The sequence below is a fragment of the Cucurbita pepo genome, chromosome LG01 (assembly GCF_002806865.2).
Source record: "Cucurbita pepo subsp. pepo cultivar mu-cu-16 chromosome LG01, ASM280686v2, whole genome shotgun sequence".
Classification (NCBI taxonomy): domain Eukaryota; kingdom Viridiplantae; phylum Streptophyta; class Magnoliopsida; order Cucurbitales; family Cucurbitaceae; genus Cucurbita; species Cucurbita pepo.
The window spans coordinates 19,356,419-19,378,030 of record NC_036638.1 but is presented as its reverse complement, the minus strand read 5'-3'; the positions used below and the strand labels follow the sequence as shown (position 1 = coordinate 19,378,030).

At 38.5% G+C, this 21,612-nt stretch overlaps 5 protein-coding genes across 5 annotated transcripts in view; 3 read left to right on the top strand and 2 right to left on the bottom strand.

The window, feature by feature from the left end:
- Window positions 1-1,833: 1,833 nt before the first annotated feature.
- LOC111794831 (probable mediator of RNA polymerase II transcription subunit 37c) lies at window positions 1,834-4,682 on the top strand. The gene is made up of 2 exons (XM_023676994.1): window positions 1,834-2,304; window positions 2,796-4,682. Exons 1-2 carry the CDS (start codon window positions 2,091-2,093, stop codon window positions 4,526-4,528), a joined length of 1,947 nt encoding a protein of 648 aa, XP_023532762.1. The 5' UTR covers window positions 1,834-2,090; the 3' UTR covers window positions 4,529-4,682.
- On the bottom strand, window positions 4,662-8,232 carry LOC111794839. Its single transcript, XM_023677005.1, has 9 exons — window positions 8,032-8,232; window positions 7,853-7,914; window positions 7,622-7,712; window positions 6,514-6,600; window positions 6,253-6,306; window positions 5,455-5,639; window positions 5,289-5,371; window positions 5,109-5,209; window positions 4,662-5,003 (listed from the first exon to the last, which is right to left on the bottom strand). The coding sequence occupies exons 1-9, from the start codon at window positions 8,080-8,082 to the stop codon at window positions 4,788-4,790; spliced, it is 930 nt and encodes a 309-aa protein (XP_023532773.1). The 5' UTR covers window positions 8,083-8,232; the 3' UTR covers window positions 4,662-4,787.
- Window positions 8,233-8,579: 347 nt separating this feature from the next.
- On the top strand, window positions 8,580-12,263 carry LOC111780345 (geranylgeranyl transferase type-1 subunit beta). The gene is made up of 11 exons (XM_023660720.1): window positions 8,580-8,862; window positions 9,488-9,563; window positions 9,641-9,699; window positions 9,890-10,029; window positions 10,461-10,516; window positions 10,602-10,678; window positions 10,780-10,825; window positions 10,988-11,112; window positions 11,339-11,406; window positions 11,490-11,577; window positions 11,783-12,263. The coding sequence occupies exons 1-11, from the start codon at window positions 8,659-8,661 to the stop codon at window positions 11,930-11,932; spliced, it is 1,089 nt and encodes a 362-aa protein (XP_023516488.1). The 5' UTR covers window positions 8,580-8,658; the 3' UTR covers window positions 11,933-12,263.
- A 1,007-nt stretch (window positions 12,264-13,270) lies between these two features.
- LOC111808574 lies at window positions 13,271-15,138 on the bottom strand. Its single transcript, XM_023694660.1, has 2 exons — window positions 14,009-15,138; window positions 13,271-13,881 (listed from the first exon to the last, which is right to left on the bottom strand). The coding sequence occupies exons 1-2, from the start codon at window positions 14,822-14,824 to the stop codon at window positions 13,735-13,737; spliced, it is 963 nt and encodes a 320-aa protein (XP_023550428.1). The 5' UTR covers window positions 14,825-15,138; the 3' UTR covers window positions 13,271-13,734.
- A 1,807-nt stretch (window positions 15,139-16,945) lies between these two features.
- Window positions 16,946-21,612, top strand: part of LOC111801969 (serine/threonine-protein phosphatase 7 inactive homolog) — an 8,805-nt gene continuing 4,138 nt past the window's right edge. The window contains exons 1-6 of the mRNA XM_023686223.1: window positions 16,946-17,219; window positions 17,788-17,884; window positions 20,070-20,227; window positions 20,321-20,371; window positions 20,446-20,607; window positions 20,692-21,237. Of these exons, the coding sequence (XP_023541991.1) occupies window positions 16,983-17,219; window positions 17,788-17,884; window positions 20,070-20,227; window positions 20,321-20,371; window positions 20,446-20,607; window positions 20,692-21,237 (1,251 nt within the window). The 5' untranslated portion in view covers window positions 16,946-16,982. The remainder of the gene's footprint in view (window positions 17,220-17,787; window positions 17,885-20,069; window positions 20,228-20,320; window positions 20,372-20,445; window positions 20,608-20,691; window positions 21,238-21,612) is intronic.

Here is a 21,612-nt window from a genome sequence, read left to right as displayed (position 1 = left end):
TTTTTTTTTTTTTTTTTTTTAATTTACCAAATACCGCCACGTGGATTTTCCTTTTCTTTTTTAATTTATAAAATGTGGAGTGATAATTTTATGATGATAATAAGGATCACGTGCTTGTTACGAGTAATTGCGAAGGAGACAAATGTAACCGTTGATCTTGGTCACGTGCTTTTATTTTTTATTTTTTTTAATAATAATTATTGGTTATATATTTGTATTTTGTTAATTACCATTCTACCCCCCATTTTGCTTTTCCTTTCACACACGCAACTCGTCTTTATGTGGAAAAAAGAGTGGTCCTCTTTCTCTTCTTCTCCTTTCTACGTCTACGTTATTTGATTGATAACAACAACCTCTCCTTTTTTTCAAATAATAATAATAATTAATTAATTATTAATATACGTAACAATAGTTGTTTATCGGTGTCTCCTGCAATGTAATAATAATTATTTCGAGTCATTTATAAAAATATTTTTAAAAACGTTTTTGTGTAATTAATTATTTATTTACTTATATTTTGTGCCATTGGAATCTAATTGTTTCTTTTTATACTGGTAGTAATCAATTAGGTAATGTTTTAGGGGATAGTCGTTAAAATATATAAATAATAAATTAATTTAAATTTTGAATTTTGGGTTGGGCTTTTAGTTGAACGTGTATGGGCCCCTGTTGGGTTAGCCTCCCTATCTAGGGTCGACCCATTGAGTACTTCACCGAATCCGCGAAATGGTTTAAGAAAACCGGCCCATTGAAGTTGATGGGCTGGGCTATAAACCACAAAAGTAGCCCAATATATTTTTAACTTTTAAATTTTTGTTCTAATTAATACGAAAATATCCTTTTCGACCTTATTTTAAAATTAAAAAAAAAAGAAAAACCAACAACTTTAGACCAGACAATAGATTTTGACAAAGATAGTAAATTTTACCTCGAATGTTATTAAATATTCAAAATTTTAGTTTTTACCGAACTTCCGTTCAAAATTATTTAAAAAATATAAGCTTACCTGTCAAGTAGTAATTTGGATATTTTAATTTCATTAAACCTAAGTAAGAAGAGTGGAATTTAAAAAATTAGAAAAAAAAAAAATTAATGCCATATTAGAAAAACACTAAAATTCTATTTTTATTAAATTTAGTGTGTTTCTAAAATATATTAAAAATCCAACAAACTTATAAATTAACAAATATATTAAGAATTAGTTTCTCCCATGTCCCACATTAGTTGGGAATAAGAACAAACCACCATTTACAAGGTGTGAAAATCTTCCCATAAGAGATAAGAGACGCGTTTTAAAGTCTTGAAGGGAAGTCCGAAAGGGAAAGCCCAAAGAGGACAATATCTGCTAGCGATGGATCTAGGGCATTACAAATGGTATCAGAGCCAAACACCAAACAATGTGCCAGCCTTCTCGCCCTTCCTCGAAGGGGGTAGACACAAAACGGTGTGCCAGTAAGAACGCTGGCCTCGAAGGGGGTGGATTGTGATGTTCCACATTGGTTGGGGACAAACCACCATTTACAAGGGTGTGGACCCACAAGGGGTGGATTGTGATGTCCCATCTTGATTGGGAAGGAGAACAATCCACCCTTACTGTTTTTTCCCAACAATTTTGTTTTTTCATTATTTTTTAATTAACTTTCACGTAAAAAAAATTAACAAACAATTTTTTTTAATTTAAAAAATAGATAACATAATTAATTTCCTAATAATTCAAATTCGGAAGGAAGAAAAAGCAAAATTGTGGAGTGAGGTGTAGTATTATAAATTTAAAGATGGTAATAATTTAGGGGGCTTAACCGCATGAAGAAATGGCGCGGGGATTACACACGTCGAACCCCAATTGAAGCATCTCGAACCCTGTTTTTTCTGCACCGAACATTCCAGACATGGTTCTTCCTAGAACTCTCCAGATTTTACCACCAGTTCCCAACTTCGTATATATTCCACTCACCTTTCCGATCTCCTTACAGATTGTTGAATATACCTTCTAAGCATTTCATTTCTTCCATTGCAATTCAATCCTTTTGTTCTCCAGTTCTTTTCTCAAATTCTATCGTTCTTGAGCTGATTTGCTTTGTAATTTGTTAATGGCGGGAAAGGGCGAGGGTCCGGCCATCGGTATCGATCTCGGTACTACTTATTCCTGTGTTGGAGTTTGGCAGCACGATCGTGTTGAGATTATCGCCAATGATCAGGGGAATCGGACAACGCCGTCGTATGTTGCTTTCACTGACAGCGAGCGGCTTATCGGCGATGCTGCGAAGAACCAGGTTGCCATGAATCCTCTCAACACCGTCTTCGGTACGTAAATTTCTGGATTATTTTACTTCCGCTTGCTTTTGTGAAATTTGTTGTTCTTTCCTGTGTTTGGGTGGTTTGATCTTGTGTGAATGTTAACTTAAGGTGTGGTTTGCCTTCTTACACTGTTGCGTCTAGAATTTATGATTTCTTTGGCTCTGGTTCTTAGGAATGATTTGTGCAATTCTGTTTTTAGCACTAATCTGTATAGCAAGTATGAGCGCTTGTATGACTTAAAATTGTTGTAAAGCTTAGCACAACTTCCATTTTCATTGAAAATATATTGGAGAAACAAATTGTTACAAAGGTTTACATATCAGAGAAAATTGATTTTCAGAACTCTTCGAACAACTGGCCCTAGGTTCCAGGAACTGTTCCTCTGTAGTTGTGTTGTTTTCTCGACAATTATCGTTGTTGTTCGTATCCTTGTGTTGCGTTACACATGTTTTCTAAGTTCCATTTTCTAAATATTTACTATGATTCGTACTCGACAGATGCGAAGCGGTTGATTGGAAGGAGATTCACCGATCCCACGGTCCAGAACGATATGAAAATGTGGCCGTTCAAGGTCATCGCCGGTCCAGGTGACAAACCCATGATTGTTGTCAACTACAAAGGCGAAGAGAAGCAGTTCGCTGCTGAGGAAATTTCATCCATGGTCCTCACGAAAATGCGTGAGATAGCAGAAGCTTATCTCGGTTCCTCCGTGAAGAATGCTGTCGTTACTGTCCCTGCTTATTTCAATGACTCTCAGCGTCAGGCCACCAAAGACGCAGGTGTCATTGCCGGCCTCAATGTTATGAGGATCATCAATGAGCCCACTGCGGCAGCTATCGCTTATGGACTAGACAAGAAAGCATCCAGTGTTGGCGAAAAGAATGTACTCATATTTGATTTAGGTGGAGGAACATTTGATGTCTCTCTTCTCACAATTGAGGAGGGTATTTTCGAAGTGAAGGCAACTGCCGGTGACACCCATCTCGGAGGTGAGGACTTCGACAACAGATTGGTTAACCATTTCGTTCAGGAATTCAAGAGGAAGCATAAGAAGGACATCAGTGGAAATCCAAGGGCTCTGAGGAGATTGAGGACTGCTTGTGAAAGGGCGAAGAGAACCCTTTCATCCACTGCTCAAACTACAATCGAGATTGATTCTTTGTATGAAGGAATTGATTTCTACACAACCATCACTCGTGCTAGATTCGAGGAGCTCAACATGGACCTGTTCCGAAAGTGTATGGAGCCAGTTGAGAAGTGTCTGAGAGATGCAAAGATGGACAAAAGCAGTGTCCATGATGTTGTCCTTGTTGGTGGCTCTACGAGGATTCCTAAGGTGCAGCAGCTACTGCAGGATTTCTTCAATGGCAAGGAGCTCTGCAAGAGTATCAATCCTGACGAGGCAGTTGCTTATGGGGCTGCTGTTCAAGCTGCTATCTTGAGTGGTGAGGGAAATGAGAAAGTGCAGGATCTTCTTCTTTTGGATGTCACTCCTCTGTCTCTTGGCTTGGAGACTGCTGGAGGTGTGATGACAGTTTTGATCCCAAGGAACACCACCATACCCACAAAGAAGGAGCAAGTATTTTCCACATACTCAGACAACCAGCCTGGTGTTCTTATTCAGGTCTATGAGGGTGAGAGAACAAGAACCAGAGATAACAACTTGCTGGGCAAGTTTGAACTTTCCGGCATTCCTCCAGCTCCAAGAGGTGTTCCTCAGATCACTGTTTGCTTCGACATCGACGCCAACGGTATTCTAAATGTTTCTGCAGAGGATAAAACAACTGGACAGAAGAACAAGATCACCATTACCAACGACAAAGGAAGGTTGTCCAAAGAGGAGATTGAAAAACTGGTTCAAGAAGCAGAGAAGTTCAAGGCGGAAGATGAGGAACACAAGAAGAAAGTTGAATCAAAGAATGCTTTAGAGAACTATGCATACAATATGAGGAACACAATCAGAGATGAAAAGATAGGTGGTAAGCTTGCCCCAGCAGACAAGAAGAAGATTGAAGATGCAGTTGAACAGGCCATTCAATGGCTAGACGGCAACCAGCTTGCAGAGTCCGACGAATTTGAGGACAAAATGAAAGAACTCGAATCTATTTGCAACCCCATCATAGCCAAGATGTATCAAGGTGGGGCTGACATGGGCGGCGGCGCAATGGACGATGATACTCCTCCATCAGGCGGCAGTGGCGCTGGTCCTAAGATTGAGGAAGTTGATTAAACATTTTACTGTCTTCTTACCCTCAAGTTTCTCAAGCCTTTAAACTATTATGTGATTGCTATTCGCGTTTCGATTTAGGCTTGCCTCTTGGTTTTCAATGTAATTCTCGTTTTGCGTTTTTACCATGTTTTGCTATTATAAAAGTTGTTTTTGATCAATTATTGCACTAAATTGCTGCAGTAGAAAAGACTTGACCGTATGAATTACAACAAAATGTGCCTAGATTTAAGGCAGTCCATGGCAATTATTTGCTGGAAGGCTACCCAAGACCACTATAATTGGTAATTCTCTTCACAACTTCCTCCTCCATTTCCATCAATTGTTGGCAAAAATCTCCAATGTTCGTCGCTTCATTCTTCAATGTAAATCTGAAATCTTTCCACTCACACTGACCGAATCCATCCCCCGCAGTGAGGCTTGGAACTTTTGCCAGCATATCAAATCCCTTGCGATCCACTCGTAATATGTATGCGTCCTTCAATATGGGCAAAACAGAGTTATGCTAACAATCGTGGCAAAAAAGTTGCCATAGATCTGTAGGGAAACACGTCCAAAAAATTGCAGAAGGGTGTTATTGTACCTTTGCATTTGCATTGAAGTACACATGACAGAAAAGCATCAGGGCTCTACGTCTTGCGTCGCTTTGGTTTATTCCATCAATAAGCGCTGCCGAGAAAGGCGCTAAAGGAAACAACAAGCACAATGGTTAGCACACTTGAAGTTAACTTAAGGACGCATTTGCATCGAGCGATGTGCCTACCTAATGAGTCTGCTTTCGAGGTGCCGAAGTCCTCTGCATCGACCTCGTGCATACCTCCTTTACTATCAATAAACATACTCGATCTGGCGAAGAGAATTGTCAACTCGAGTACATACTATTCGAAGACTGGAATGCATTTTGGAGTAGGAGGAGAAAAATCCCATACCTCACATCAAGCTTATAGACCACGTGTTCTTCGTTCCCTTCTAAGAACTCCTTGAGGTGTTGGCTGCGTGATGTATATTTAAGGCTGGAGGATTTCAAGACATTGGAGACTGTACTTCCAAAGTCTTCAATGGCTTTCTGTTCAGACAGTATGGCCCCTCTAAGCCTTTCAACAGCATCCTGAGCCTGTAATTAGACTACCTAATAAAGTCGAGATCAAAACATAATACTTCAAGAAACAGCTTGTAGTTAGGAACTTCCAAAGCTGACTAAAATTCCTAGGCAAACTAAACCGCAAGATTCAATCCCATCTAGTCTTTCAAAATAAGATGTGGATACATTTTTTGTAAATCTAGCTGCTTGACCTCTTACTTCTCTTGTTAGTTTATAATCAAAGACGGGCGTGGTTTGTCAACTAATCAATTACCAGAGGACCGTACCGAGTTCTCAATTACCAGAGGACCGTACCGAGTTCTCAATTACCAGAGGACCGTACCGAGTTGATAGAACTCGAAAATCTAAAATGATATTAGCATATAAAAGATAGTGTTCGAGGTATTTGAAACGTCCCCTCTTAAGAATTTTCACTCATCAATTCACCAACTAAGCTATCCACTAATTTTATCTCTTCCCATTACTTCTACTTGTAACCAATTCCTTCACTCCAATCCTCACAAGGAACAATGTCAGCCATACCCTTCATAGTATTAAAGCATGGCAACGTTGCTGAGGATCTTTACATGTGCTACATAACAATCGGACTGCAAAATGTAAATTCTAAGGCAAAAGGATGCATTACCTTTTCGCTCTTAAGACGTGTAATGTCCCCGGTAAGTGCAACCCGTGGTGGCAACTGCAGGATGACAAAATGCATAAGTATTCAGGGTAGTTGCTCTAATTTAAGCTTGAAGTTCTTTCCTTAAGAGTCACAGGTTCCTTCCAAGAGAAAGGTACATTTGCAAATTGAGAGATAGAGGTACCGCTTAGCGACATATTACGTCTCCGACATCAGAGATATTTTATAGCTGTAAATTACGAGATAGATGTATCTCGAACTCACCTTTTCCAGGGATCTGAACAAGTAAGCTAGAGGACCCGGGAAAGGACTGGCCACAGAAAATGAACCTCGCTCATCAATGATTGTATTCTGGGGGAAAACATAATAATGTATGTTAACAACCTAACAGTGCCATATACAAGGAATTCGAGTTACTTAGGATCCACTTAATCTTCTGGTCTTTTGTTTTTCTGTTTTTCAATTCAATGATTATAGATCCATAATCTCCTTTGAATGCTATCAAAAACATTTCTGAAATCCGCTTAGTTCAACTAAAAACAAGCAAACAAGTGTTTAAGTTGTCTTTATAAGCTTAATCTTTAAAGACTAGAAAACTAAAAACAAGGTCCGCTTAGTTCCACATATCACATTTTGAGGATCAAAAGAACTAAGATACTGTTTTTCATCTTTTCATGGGTGGCACTTTAAGATCAGAACTCAAGCTGACACTGCAAGTGAAACTTGAGGGACTAATTAAGGAAACGGGGGAATTAAGAAAAATGCCTCAAGTGCATAAACTACTCCAACACTATGGAATGATCAGGGTATTCGTTATTTAATCAATTCTCAATTTCTCATATATTGTAACAGCTCAAGCCAACTGTTAGCAAATATTGTTCTCTTTGGGCTTTCTCTTTCGAACTTTACCTCAAGGTTTTAAAACGAGTTCACTAGGAAGATGTTTCCACATCCTTATAAGGAATGCTTTGTTCTCCTCTCCAACCGATGTGAGATCTCAAAATCAACCCCCCTTGAGGGGCCAACGTCTTCATTAGCGCACCACCTATTGACTAGCTCTGATACCATTTGTAACAGTCCGAATCCACCACTAGCAACACATAGAACACATAGATATCTTCGAGTGATTGAATAAATTGGCAAAAAGTCATTGCCACTCAACAAAGCGATACAAACATCAAAACACCTAATAGTAATTTGACAAATAACAACGCTAGATAGGACAATTCAATATAAAATGAAGTCAGGAAATTCAATTGAAATCAGTTAAACCCGGCTTTAGAGTAATGGGAGCTTCAAAGAACAAATTCAAAAGTTTTGTGGTTCTTTCCCTTCCTAGAAATGTGGCAGAGATGTTTAAAGAAGACCATACCACATTGTGCAAATCCTTCTCAGGAACCCAAATGTATGGCCTTCCTTTCCTGACCATGTACATAACTTTTGAGGTGTGAATGTCCTCCTTGCTGAGCCAAACATAATCAGTTTAAATAAATTTTGTTAATATAATCTTCAGCAAGTCACAATCCCATTCACCACAACCATTTTTTGGTTCACCAAATGAAAACTCAGAGAAGAAAACACGACTATTAGAACAAATGGGTACCTTCCTTTGGCATCAGCTTTGATAGTATTGAGACTACCGATCCAGTTGGAAGCAAGAATATTCTAAAACAAAAAGAAAACCACAACATTAAACTTCTGCAGAACGAACCCAGATATCATTTTTACTGTAAATCAAGTTTCATTATACTGATTTCAGGAAAAAGTGATAAAGGTGAGCACCTTACACCTCTCAGCAAATGTTAAGAGAGCCGTTTTGTTGGCCTTCTTCATGTCCAGACCGAAAAATATGCGATATTGCACGCCAAGTGCTCGATTAAATTCCTGCTCTCAAATCAGCTCTTGTTGAACAAACGGGTTCGCGCTTCGCTAGAGAAGAAAGAAAATGAAAATTAGAACGAGGGTTCTTGAGCGGAGTTATTGGGCTCGCGCTCCTTGTAGCCCAAAAGGTCATGAGTTATTAGGGTTTTAAATGTGAATTAAAAAAAAAAAAAGAATTGATTTTCAAGGATAAATTTGTAATTTAACTTATTATATAATACGCTCATTTATCTATTCATTATTCTAACACTTTTTTCTATTTTTCATACAATAAATAATGTTATTTTGTAAATAAAAAAGAAAATATTATTATTATTTATTATAAATAAATAAATCGCTAATTAAAGCATAAATTCCAGCAAGAAGTAAAGTTAGAAGTTTTTTTTATATATAATTTTATTTAAATTTACATTAAATCATTAAAATACTTTTGAGAAAATTTATAAAATTTGCAAAAATGCGAGAAATAAAATGGCGAAGAGCCAAGAGCCAAAGACAAGTCTTTCAGTCATCTAGAAAGGTGTCGCCATGGATTCAGAGTCGAAACTGTTAGAAGAATCATCCGCTTCGTCTTCTTCTTCTTCCTCTGGTTTCGATAGAGATCGCCATGTGACGTTCTTGGAGTTGATGTACCAGTTGTTACCTAGTCAGTATCAGACTCAAGAGATTAACCACCTTACACTTGCTTACTTCGTGATCTCCAGCCTTGACCTTCTTGGCGCCATGGATCGTGTGGGTACAATTTTCCATTTCTCTTTGTATCCCGTTGTTCTGATCCGAGTACACATTGAGATAGAGATTTGTGTTATGATTGAATGTTTAGTTTTCCTCATTTCCGCTGATTTTTCATGTTGAATATCTATCCCTTTGTTTATCCCCAATGCCGACTGTGAAATTCTTTATTTAGACTGATTAGAAATTTGAAGCTCGTAATTTTTTTTTTCTATCTGATTATGAATTTGACTTTTGGTAATCGGTTGCGGCTTAGAGGAACCTATGGTAATTATGTGAGCTTGTTAATTGTTTGATTATGGACATGAAAAGGTTTTGATTTTGAATTTGAGGGGTGGGGGATGTTGGGAAGAGTTTCTTAGCTGCTATTCGAGTTCTTGTATCTAACTTTTGATCTAAATTGTGCATTTTTTATTACGAGAATGAGTTTTTAACCAATTAGCTGCGGAACTCTTACAATGTTGACACTATGCTTGCTGTTATCTTGTGTCGTTTATGCACCTTTGTGCAGCTATAATCTCCATCCAAATATTGTAATGCATTGATTATTTCCACAACCACCGTATTGTGTTAAAATGCCGAAGGTTATTTGAAAAAATAACATTAGATGTTTGAAATTCTATAGGTCGACAAGGACATCGTTGCTAGTTGGGTCTTGTCCTTTCAGGCACTTCCTACAAAGAAGGTGGAAAAAACTAATGGTATGAACTTACTTAGAAAGAAAGTGTAAAATTTATATGGAGAAAGTGCCTGGTGATTAGCTTTTGGTTTGATGCAGGAGAATTTTATGGATTCTGTGGATCGAGAAGTTCTCAGTTTCCTCCAGATGAGGATGGGGTATGATAAGACATAGTGCACAAAGCTTCCTATTGAACCTCTTGAGATAGCATATTAATGTTTATTGATTTGTTTCCTTCTCGTCTCCAATATCTGCTTTCACTATTGGCACATACACAGTTAGTGCAGTGCAAATGAGAGCCATATGTTCTCTTTTATTCTTGTAATATTTGTCTGTTTTTTCTTATAGGATTTAATTCACAACGGTAGTCACTTGGCAAGCACATACTGTGCCCTTGCAATACTGAAGGTCATTGGTTATGACTTCTCCAATATTGACTCTGAATCAATTGCAATCTCAATGAGAAACCTTCAGCAATCTGATGGAAGGTATTGTTGAAAGCTTTTATATTCATTGATTACTTATTCTAAAATCAATTAAAATTGATTCTTAAAATGTATCTTTATATGCTCGATCTATGCGACCAACTGGGCTATTCATTAATCAACAGTACCTCTCGGACCTATTCATTATTCAACTTTAAGTAGATATTATTTAATGAAGAAAGTTGGCATATATTTAAAACTTTATTATGAACCAAAACACAGGGTGTATGTACACGACTGCTACGAATGTTGGTGAACCCTCTGAAGTTAAATGTTTATATTCTTGTGGAAATTTAGACTGTAACGTTAGAATTGGTTTTTATCTTAGATTGTACATTCTTCATCATGTAAATGCTGACACGTTATCTGCAAATTTCTTTTTGTGTAACAATGTTGAATCCGATCTTCTTTGCCACAAATTTTTATCCTGACAGCTTTGTGCCTGTCCATATTGGAGCAGAGGCTGACCTTCGGTTCGTCTATTGTGCTGGTAAATAAAACTTGTTTGTGGCTTTATGCTTAAACTGTGGGAATATTAGTATAATATATTCGTGATGCCATTGATCAATTTTCAGCTGCCATCTGTAATATGCTTGAGAATTGGAGCGGCATGGACAGACAGAAAAGTAAAACCTACATATTGAACTGCCAGGTTTGTTTGAAGCATGCCACAATCTTGACTTTTGTGTTTATTACGTTGGCCTCCTGTAGAAAATAATGAATCCTAACGTTTTCATAATGACTTTCTTGTAGTCATATGATGGTGGCTTTGGGTTAACTCCTGGTTCAGAATCTCATGGTGAGATTAACAATACCGTAACTAATAAACTCAATACCCTTCCGCTTTTACTTGTAGTACTCACAAAATCATAACGTCTAGGATCTATTATAGTTGTTTGCCAATGTTGTTCATTTCATCAAGTTGATCATTATTTACGGATGATTGGGTTTAGTGACACAGGCGGTGGAACGTATTGTGCTATTGCATCTCTCCGTTTAATGGGTTTCATTGAAGATGATCTTCTCTCTAGAGATAATTCTTCTTCCATAATAAACGCCCCGTTGTTGCTGGAGTGGTGCTTGCAGGTTCATTTTCATCATCCTACCTTGAAAGAGTTTTCAATCCTTCTACGTTGTAATGCTTAGAAATTTGACTTCTACTACAAAATAAGGGCCAACGGCAGATTGGAAGCAAAGACATGTTTACAAAAAATAGTTTTTTCTTCCTTTGATTAGCTTCTTTCTCATTTTAACACGCTAAGCTATTATTATTCGAAGAGTAACCAAATATATTCTTGTATTCGGACTCCAGAAACAGGCAGCTGATGGAGGATTTCAAGGTCGACCTAACAAGCCTGCTGACACTTGTTATGCATTTTGGTAAGGAAAAAAAATGAATAAATGTGTGAGCTTATTCTATGACAATATGAGATTTATCTCTTGACTAAGTAATGTTGTGGTAGGATTGGATCTACCTTGAGGATTTTAGGAGGCTTCGATCTCATTAATAAGAAGGCTTTGAAGGGATTTCTGCTGACGTGCCAATTTAAGGTACTATCGCTCTTCTTTACCTTCCATTTGCATTTTTTTATTTATTTAAACAAAAATTCAAGATTTTCCCATTGATAAATCATGAAAGCACAGTTCTAGAATGGATATACGCCTACTCCCAATTTCTGAACTAACTATAAAAGGGGTATGCAGCTCAACATGAATTAGTGTGTTTGAAACTTTTTGCCATAATTTTCCTTGACAGTATGGTGGTTTCAGCAAGTTTCCGAGGGACTTTCCTGATTTATACCACACCTACTATGGATTTACTGCATTTAGCCTCTTGGAAGAACCCAACATCAACTCTCTGTTTGTTGAACTGGGAATAACAGAAGCTTCTGCCTGGAGAATTTAACGTGATAACGTCGATTAACATGGTACGAATCATCTTCACTGCTACACCAAATCGGGTATCATTTATTTGCCCCTTTCTAAATCCTTCACTTGGTCTACACAACTTATCACAACGACATTGATCATAGCTGTTCACAAGTCTAGATGGAGCTTCATCAGACTCCTGTTTGTAGTTTAATATTTCAAAGTGTTAAACACAAGATCTGGTTTTGATGCTCTGTTTCTTTAAGTTAAAGTAAACACATTTAGTTTCCACAGCAATTTATCAGTAACATTTTGTTCATTCTTCTGGATTTGCTGACATAAATCTGTGGTCATAGTGCATGAACATATATTCATGTTGTACCTTCTGATAAAGGTTGCTAATTTTCATTAAACTTGTTTCTAGAGCAAGAAACTACTGAAGGAGGACAAAGAAACAGCTCAAATACCTTTCCCCCCCTCTTTTTTAGTACTTCGAGTCTTATTATGTTTCGGATTTGGTACTTTATTTTCTTTCCATGTCTCTAAAAGGAACATTCTTGATCAAACATGATTTTTTTTTTTATTAAAAAAATAAAAGGTCTACATAAAAATTAAATTATTTGAAAAACTGAAGCACAAGAGCGATTAGCTGAATTTTTTAAACATATAGTTGTAATTACTAAAATAATTTTCAGATCTACAGCAATTAAACAAAATCAGTTCTTAAAATAGGTCAGATTTAAGGTAGATACAGAAATTCATTATGGAATTCACTTTGTTCAAAGGAATGGTACAGAACCATGCTGAAGTTCAGTCAGTTAGCCTATTTGATTCATTATTGGCCCACCACAGTATGATTCATTGTTTGGATTAATTTATCTGTTCATTTTTTTAAGTAATAATGCAATACAATGGAAAGAATCGGATTCCTTTCTAGTCATTGACAGGGGTGTACATTCAACCCAACAATTCGACAACCTCACTAACCTAACCCAAATTATAGAAGTGGGTTAGATGGATTAGCATTTCTAGTCGAGTAGGGTTCATTTTTCTAAAATCCTAACCGATTCGGTTCGATTTTAGGTTCATGCAATAAAATCTTCGAGTTGATCCAATATATTAAGAAGTTTTGCGTGAATTTGGGTGAAATGATCCAGACCCGGACCAATTTATGATCTCAAAAAAATAAGCGAACACAAACATTTGAACTCATTGATCACAGAATTGAATTCCACCGTCATCTTCTGGACCAATTCATGCCAATAACAAAGGTTATAAAAATCAATTCATAGACGTGATGTGTGAAAAATTTAGTGTTGAAGCCTTTAGTTTTTGAAGGGCATGGATGGACCAAATATAGTATGATGAGTCCATGTGCCACAAAAGTTCAAAACTCATGATTCAGTTGAGGACATATCAAGCTTTAAAAATATAGAAAACACAGGTAAAGGCAATGGCTGTAATGATTCTTCTTCAAGGTGGGGGCAACAACAACCTATTCCGACAATACATTTTCACGGGCAATTTCCTACCTTTGTCGTTTTAAGGACAAAAAAAAAAGTGGAAAAAAGCATCTAAAACCTGTCCAGCTCTTCTCCACCTTTGTCTCTTTGCTCTGAGTGGTACCTTTTCAAGCCACATACAGCTAAATACCCAAAACCCTTTGTCGATCCATCTATCTATGGCTTAACATAAAGTTGAAGAAGAGGGAAAGTTATTTGAGTTTTCAACTTTGAGACCTCAAATTTACATGATGCACTCTTTCATGGTTTTGTAGTGTGGATTTGTTCATAGTTCATAGTTCATAGTTCATGGAGGATTTATAGGTATCAGACAAGCTTAGGAGACATGGAGATTGAATAAAACAAGCTTCCCACAAGTCCATTCATCCACTTGCATTAGGCCCACCTCCCAGAGAATGTTGTCCAGCAAATTTTTAAGGCAGATTAGAATACAGACTCTCTTACCCTTAAAACACTTCAAAAGCTACAAGTTTAAAGATAAAAATAAAAACCCATTTCGACTTTGGTTGGTAAATCAATCATGATGGTTAGATTGGCTTTTTGGGGATGGATGAACTGAAATTTGATGGTGAAGATGGCAAAGGAAGTACCTGTGAAGAACTGCTTGAATGATACTGATTCAGCTCCAAATCTTGGTTTCTGTCAACGACAATTGTAATATAAGATTTATCCTCCTCATCTTGAAGTAGCTTCTGCATGGTTGCTTTAGTTCTTGAATCTTCAACAGGTTCAATGGTGTTATTATGAACACATTTCTCAGCTTCTTCCTGTAATTTCCTCTTGAGTTTCTCCTCAGCTTCCTGTAGGAATTTGAACTTTGGAGGAGGAGATGACCTTATCTTGTTAAACTCTGCATCTGATACTGATTCAAAGAGAGGGTTGAATCCATGGGGCTTATAAGAATCTGCAGGAGTAAGAGGAGGTGTGAAAAGAGTTGGAGAAGCTAAAGGAGTCAAATATGGAGTTTCCACAGCAAGAAGCAGATCACTCAAGCTTCTACTTTTTGATTCCTTTCCATTCTTATCTTCAGACTCTAAATCTTCCTTGGTTTCTTCTATTATGGTGAAGAGGAATCTTGGTGGCCCTGAGAGGCTTTGGAGCCTCATAAACTCTGTTTCTATCCCATCTTCTCCAAAGGGTTTCAGCAAGAAATCATTGTTTGTGTGCATATTAACTGATGAACTTAGATCTTGAGGATTCAGAGCTGTGCGGGTTAAAGAAGATGAACTTTTCCAACAAAACATGTAAAATAGCTCTCTAGCTGGGCTACTGTAATCAGTTTCAACTTCTCTGTCAGTGAACCTCTTCTTCCACCATAACAGGTAATAAAGCTCAGCAACAAGCGCCAAGAAAAGGCACCCAAAAATCACACTCAAACCAAGTCCTACACTACTTAGAGATTTCATCTTAACTTCCTCACTACTTCAAACAGAATTTCCCATCTCACAAAGGCAAAACAAAACCAATAATCTTCAAATTGTTGCTTGAAAGCTTACAAGCAAGCTCTAAAAAAAAGTAGCCTCAAAATCCTCCCACTTCTCAGGATGCAGCAGTTCAGCAGCAATTAAGAATATGATGAAATTTGACCAAAACTAGCATGAAACGCAGAGCTACATCATTGAAAAAAGAATACAGAAAGAAAAGCTTCTACAGAATCCACATAATCCAACTTTTTATGCCAAAATGACAGAAACATAACACTCCAATAACATTAAAATACACCCCCCCCCCCCCCCCCCCCCCCCCCCCCCCCCCCCCCCCCCCCCCCCCCCCCCCCCCCCCCCCCCCCCCCCCCCCCCCCCCCCCCCCCCCCCCCCCCCCCCCCCCCCCCCCCCCCCCCCCCCCCCCCCCCCCCCCCCCCCCCCCCCCCCCCCCCCCCCCCCCCCCCCCCCCCCCCCCCCCCCCCCCCCCCCCCCCCCCCCCCCCCCCCCCCCCCCCCCCCCCCCCCCCCCCCCCCCCCCCCCCCCCCCCCCCCCCCCCCCCCCCCCCCCCCCCCCCCCCCCCCCCCCCCCCCCCCCCCCCCCCCCCCCCCCCCCCCCCCCCCCCCCCCCCCCCCCCCCCCCCCCCCCCCCCCCCCCCNACCCCCACCCGCAGCCCCCGCCCGGCCCTTTTTTTTTCCGAGAATCACACACTTCAATCATGAAATGTGATTACAGGCTTTTGTTTTTCCTTTTGAACCAATAATCTATTTAACATACCCACCATACTCGAGCTAAGAATGAGGAGGGTTCAGCCAGCGAAGAGAAAAAAAACCTTCACTGCCCTAAAAAGGGAGAATTGCAGAGGAGCGAAAGATTCCTGCGCAACCTGTAAAACCACTGTGTGTGTTAAAAACAAGGAGCTGGACAATGGGAAGAATCGGAGGCAAATAGCACAAGGGTGGGCAAATGCCGCGGTTGTTAATGGTTGGGCGGATGCGGCCTTCGAGGGACGCTCACATGGGAGAATGGGACCAAAACACATGTATAATTCGCTCACCTCTTCCATTTATTGCATAGATACTACTGAAGCCCGCGCTTCTTTCAGCTTAATTTTAGGCCTTTTGGCTGCCTATGTTATGGCCCAATCCACTTTACACATTACTATAATTCTAAAGTTTAATTTCCTCAATTTATAAATTTTTATTTCAAAATGTTTGAGTTAACAACTTTTTACGCCGATCCAATTTCCATAATATGATAATACGACCAAAATACCTCTGCAATTCACTTTTGGTCTGTGATGTCTCTATATTAGTTGGGAGGAGAACAAACCACCAATTATAAGAGTGCGGAAACCTTCCCTAACAGATGTGCAAGGATAGAGTGTCAGCGATGACGTTAGTTTCCGAAAGGGGGTGGATTGTAATGTCCCACATTGGTTTGGAGGAAGGACAGAGTGACAGCGAGGACGCTGGGCCCCGAAGGGGGTGGATTGTGATGTCTCATATTAGTTGGGGAGAAAAACAAATCACCAATTAGAAGGGTGTGGAAACCTTACCACAGCAAACACATTTTAAACTCTTGAGGGAAGCCCGAAAGGGAAAGTCCAAAGGGACTCTGGCCCCGAAGGAGGTGGATAATGATGTCCCACGTTAGTTGGGGAGGAGAACAAACCGCCAATTATAAAGGTGTGGAAACCTTACCACAGCAGACACGTTTTAAAGTTTTGAGGGAAGCTCGAAAGGGAAAGCCCAAAGAAGACAATATCTACTGGCGGAAGGCCTGGGTCGTTACATGGTCAGTATCGTTGCCCACCTCTAATGTCTACTTTACTACTAGTTACCATCCCATCTCCGATAACTGTTGCCACCTCTAGCGACCATCGAGACTATTCGTATTTAGAAATCACCCACACCAGCTTCCTAATATCATAATATTTTAATTATTTGGAAAAATATGATCAAATATATAAATATTTTCCCTTTAAAACATTTTTAATAAAAATACTTAAAAAGAAAAATGCATTTTAAAAAAAGGAACTCCGTTGGGAACTATTGTTGAGGATGGAAACAAAAGGAGTACTCAAAAGTCTGACAGGGAAATATCAATGGCAGTGGCATAAATGTAATTTAATAGTTGGACCATGGACATCCATGTAATACCACAAACGCAAATCGATGACGGCCGTGCTTCAGTCAGCGTTCTTGATTCTGTAGTCTCGTCTCCAAACAACCCCCTCATTCACCTGCGGTTCGGCGGGAGAATGGAATTTGCCGACGAGCATACCGCCGGAGCCACCACCTCCAACTCCGACCGCCATAAGCCCTCCGACACCAGATACGGCGTTGACCTCTCATCCTCTGATAACGATACCGAAGATGTATCTTCTTCCTTATACTCTTCTCTTGTTTCGCTTTCCATTTGTAAATTTCATAGCATCTCATTTTGTCTTCTCTGTTTCCAATCCTCTCAAACGCAAACGATATAGCTCCGCTTTCTTTCTAGCTCTTGTTTTACGGAAACGGAGGCTTTCTGAGCTAGATACGTTGCTCCAGTGGAGCTCCATGCGTGTGTTTATCTGGATTCATGTTTGATTTTCTTTTTCCTCGGAATGAAAACTAGCGAGAAGCTGTGATACTTAGAAGCTAACCGATTTCCATTTGCGTATGTCTTTGCAGTAGATTTATGATGCTCTACAGCGGTAGGGTTTAAAATACTTGAGTTGAGTGTATGCGTGTCTTTTTCTACTGATATACGTTCTAGTTATGTTCAGTTAATTATAATTCAAAATTGTGGACGTTTGCGAATAATTGTTATTTCTGGAAATCGGGATCGGAATGTTGTTCTTCGTTTTGAGAATTGCATTTGCCTTTACATTAGGTTTTGCTGCAGTAATCGTGCCCTCATATTTTCAGTGTAGTAGGACTTACGAGTAATTTTTTCCCCAGGCACATCCTGTTTTCTCTAACATGCCTGCTTCACTTGCACCACCAGTTTCTCCGATCCTTCCTCTGCAAAGTAGATGTAATGTAGTAATTCAGGCTGGTAGGTATTTCTGGTCTTTAGCGAGTAGCATTTAGCTCTTGTTCTTTTCTTTGTGCATAACTTCATAGTAATTGAACTATTTGAAACTTGAACTGATCATAATCTTCTTAGCACCAAAATTTATGTAACGTGCTATTTTTGTCATGCTACTATCCTGCACACTTGCATTGTAATTATTTCGACTGTAGATGCCTGCATATTTGTGGTCAGTATTCTAAATTCAAGTGTGCATGGCTTGTAAAGTACACTTCAGTCAGCTAAATTGGCAGTGTGTATGGTTATCAATTTACCCTCGGGAGGACGGATCCAGCAACTCCCACTCCCTTTGAGATTGCTTTAGGGAATGGACACCATTGATCTGCTATTTTATAGCTGTAATACTTAATATGATTGCTGCATTGTAGGTTAGAATGTTTGGGATGCTCATATTCTACACTCTAATTCCCACTTTAAGTCTGTATGTTATGAATAACCATGTATGTTGGATCACTTTTTAAGAAAATTCTGATGAAACAATATCTTCAACTCACGCGGAACCCTGTTCCTGGAATTAATTTTTATCTTGGTTGACATTTGGACCCAACTGATGCCCACGGAAGTAGAAAAGTGTCTCTTTATTGTTTTTTTTTTCTTCAGAACTGAATTATGCAAAGAGGAAAACGACCTTACTTGAAAAAATTCATTCTATAGGCTATATAATTTTTTTTCCTCGTGTTCTGGAAGGGCTGTTGATGGGGAGAAAGCTTTCCTTGATTAATTATAGATTATTGGTCAAGAACTTATCTGGTACTTACTAACCCTTCTCCAATAGGCCTGTTAATGCTCCCACCTTGTAGAAGCACCTTCTTAGTCTCTATGCCACCAACCAAAACCGTTTTACTATCAGAATTGAAGTATTTGAAGAGATGTTTAATATTCTTCAACCAGTTGATCATGTCCTCCATGTTTATTCTGCCATTGAAAACCATTAAATGTAGGTTCATCCAATATGTTGTAGTTCATTATGGTAAGTAGGTTGATATCTCTTGATAACACATGCTGATAGCTGATAGGTTGATGTCCGAAGTATTCCCCATTCCTTCCTGGAAAATTAATTTTCTGCTGTAAAGGGAGTTCAATTACCCTATGCTTCGTAATTCCTTGTTTGTTTCATCGTTTATAATCAGCAGCTGGTGGATTTATCTTCCTCCCAGCCGTATAAGTGGCTCCCATACCTCTTCTATGTTCTCAAGAGTAGAGAGAAACCTGACTATATTGTTAGTGCTTTGGAACTGAATTATACTAAGAGGGAAATGACTTTGAATAGGGACTTACAAAAGGTATCTGGCCACCTGTACAAATATTGACAACCATCAATTACCCTGTTTCAGCCTACTTATCTAACCACATTATTAAGTCAACAATCATTCTGATAATAACTAATACTTAACTATCACAAACCTGGCATTCCTGCATCAGGTGCTTCTAGAGAAGCCAATGTGAATCTGGTTAATAGGCATCTCTGCTGTTAGCCATCATAAACTGACAACTTCATTACTCACGAAATCAAGTAAGATCGCCATTCTAGAAACAAGTTATGTCAAATAGATCGTCTTTTGAGTCACTCATTTGTAACATCAATCACCAAGACTCATGCAACAAATTCCATAGGTTGAGTACCCTCAGTTGAGAGCAGGGATTTAGAATCAGAAACTTCAATGCCCTTAATGAAAATCTATTAAGTCAAGGGGATGGAATAAAAATGATCGAGGAACGAACTTAGACCATTGCCAACTCCAGAATTTATGGGGCAGATAGCTATTTGGGAAAGCCAACTAAGTAGAGTGTTAATCTTTTTACTCGAGTTTCTTGTTAAAAATTGTATTTTCTTATTTCTTCTAATAAAATTAAGCTGTTTCTCTTATAAAAACTTGAAGTGCATTGTATTTAAATTTAAAAACTAAAAAAAATATTGTGACAAGAAACTCTGTTTCTAACTTTAAAGTGTTTGAATATTTTTGGTGACCGTGTAAAACTCGTCTCCTTTTCTCTTTTTACAAGATTCTCCAATTCAGAAGTGTGCTAAGTGGCATGCCACGCATGATATCACAAAGCTTTATATATCTCAACAAATTATACTCTTGCATAGTCTTTTAGTGGCTTTCTATAACATAGTGTGACATAAAAATGCCCTAATTCATTGTAGATATGGATGATAAATTGGAGACCATACAAAATATATGTCAGAAAATTGTGGACACCACGAACTTATACTCATTTTCTAAATTGGATGATCATCAAGTATATTCCCTTATGAGGCTGAGGGAAATTTCTCATCGGGTTATTAATGACCGAGATTCAAGGGTAAGTGAAGATGCTCAGGTGGAATAATAACTATTTTCCTTTTAGGACAAGGCAATGGGATGTGAAATTAAAAGCATGTTTAATGTGTTGCAGGTGACAAAAAATGATGTGATTAGTGCTATGTGCTTTTACATCAACAGGATGGTAAGTTTTGCATGGTCAATTGCCTTAATGTAGATCTTTGTTCAACATTCATGGATTGACAAAGTATTATGCAGGCAGGTAAGTGCAAGGATATTGTTGACATTTTGAATAGGATATCATATAAAGACCTAGACAGCCAGCAAGTGCAACAGCTATTGAGATTGAAAGAGCTTCTATGTGGGATTGTTGATGGAGCTAAAGATGTGGAGATTGAACCTTCCCATATTGTTGAACAGGTAGGGTTATAAGAAGCAAAATTTTCTTATATTCATTCAAAATAAGTTCTATATTTAAATACAAAATGCAAATTACATTAATAGGGAATTGCAAATGATATGTGGACAACAGAGAGTCTAGAGGTCGAGCCAATTGACTCCAGCAATGATGATGTACTTCTTGGAGATACACAAATTATAATGGTTGAAGTTGAACAGGCAGTGGCTGAGTCTAGGCTCGAGAATGAATATTGTGACCTGTCACATGTTAAGCACACTGTTAGTTGGCCACCACATGGTTGCTTAACCTTAGAGTGGGTTGTAGAGATGATGAAAACACTGGAACAGTCATCAAGAAATTACTCGCCTGCAGAGTTTCAACTTGTCATGCCAGTTTCTGTGGTAGATGAAATACTAGATATGGCTGCAAGCATCCTTCACAAGGAACCAAACTGTGTGGAAATTGACTGCCACGGAGAAGTTTCGAAAGTTGTTATAGTTGGGGACATTCATGGTCATTATCACGACTTACTTCACCTCTTTGAACTTGCTAACTTACCATCTAAGAGCCAATATTATGTTTTTAATGGCAATTATGTGGACAGAGGAGCATGGGGACTGGAGGTGTTTTTGGTCTTATTGGCGTGGAAGGTAAATTGAAACTGTTTTACTTGTTATTAATTGTATAGAAGGCTAGGAGCAAACAATCATGCATAACATTAAAAAAAATTGAGTGAACCTATTTGTGAAAAAATATTCATGAAGAAAATTTACAGTTAGAAGTATAACTTACAACCACTAATATATATTGCCCTTATGTAGAGCATACACAATTTTGAATCTAGCTCTTTGTTCACTGCATTTTCTTTTATTGTCTACACAACTGCACCCTTGAATGTGGTGCAGAAAAAAAATGGTGCGCTGTGAACAGGAATTGGATTGTTAGGATTTAGAGAAGGTAGACTTAATCACTTTTTTTTTTTTTTTTTTTTTTTTTTTTTTTTTTTTTTTTTTTTTTTTTTTTTT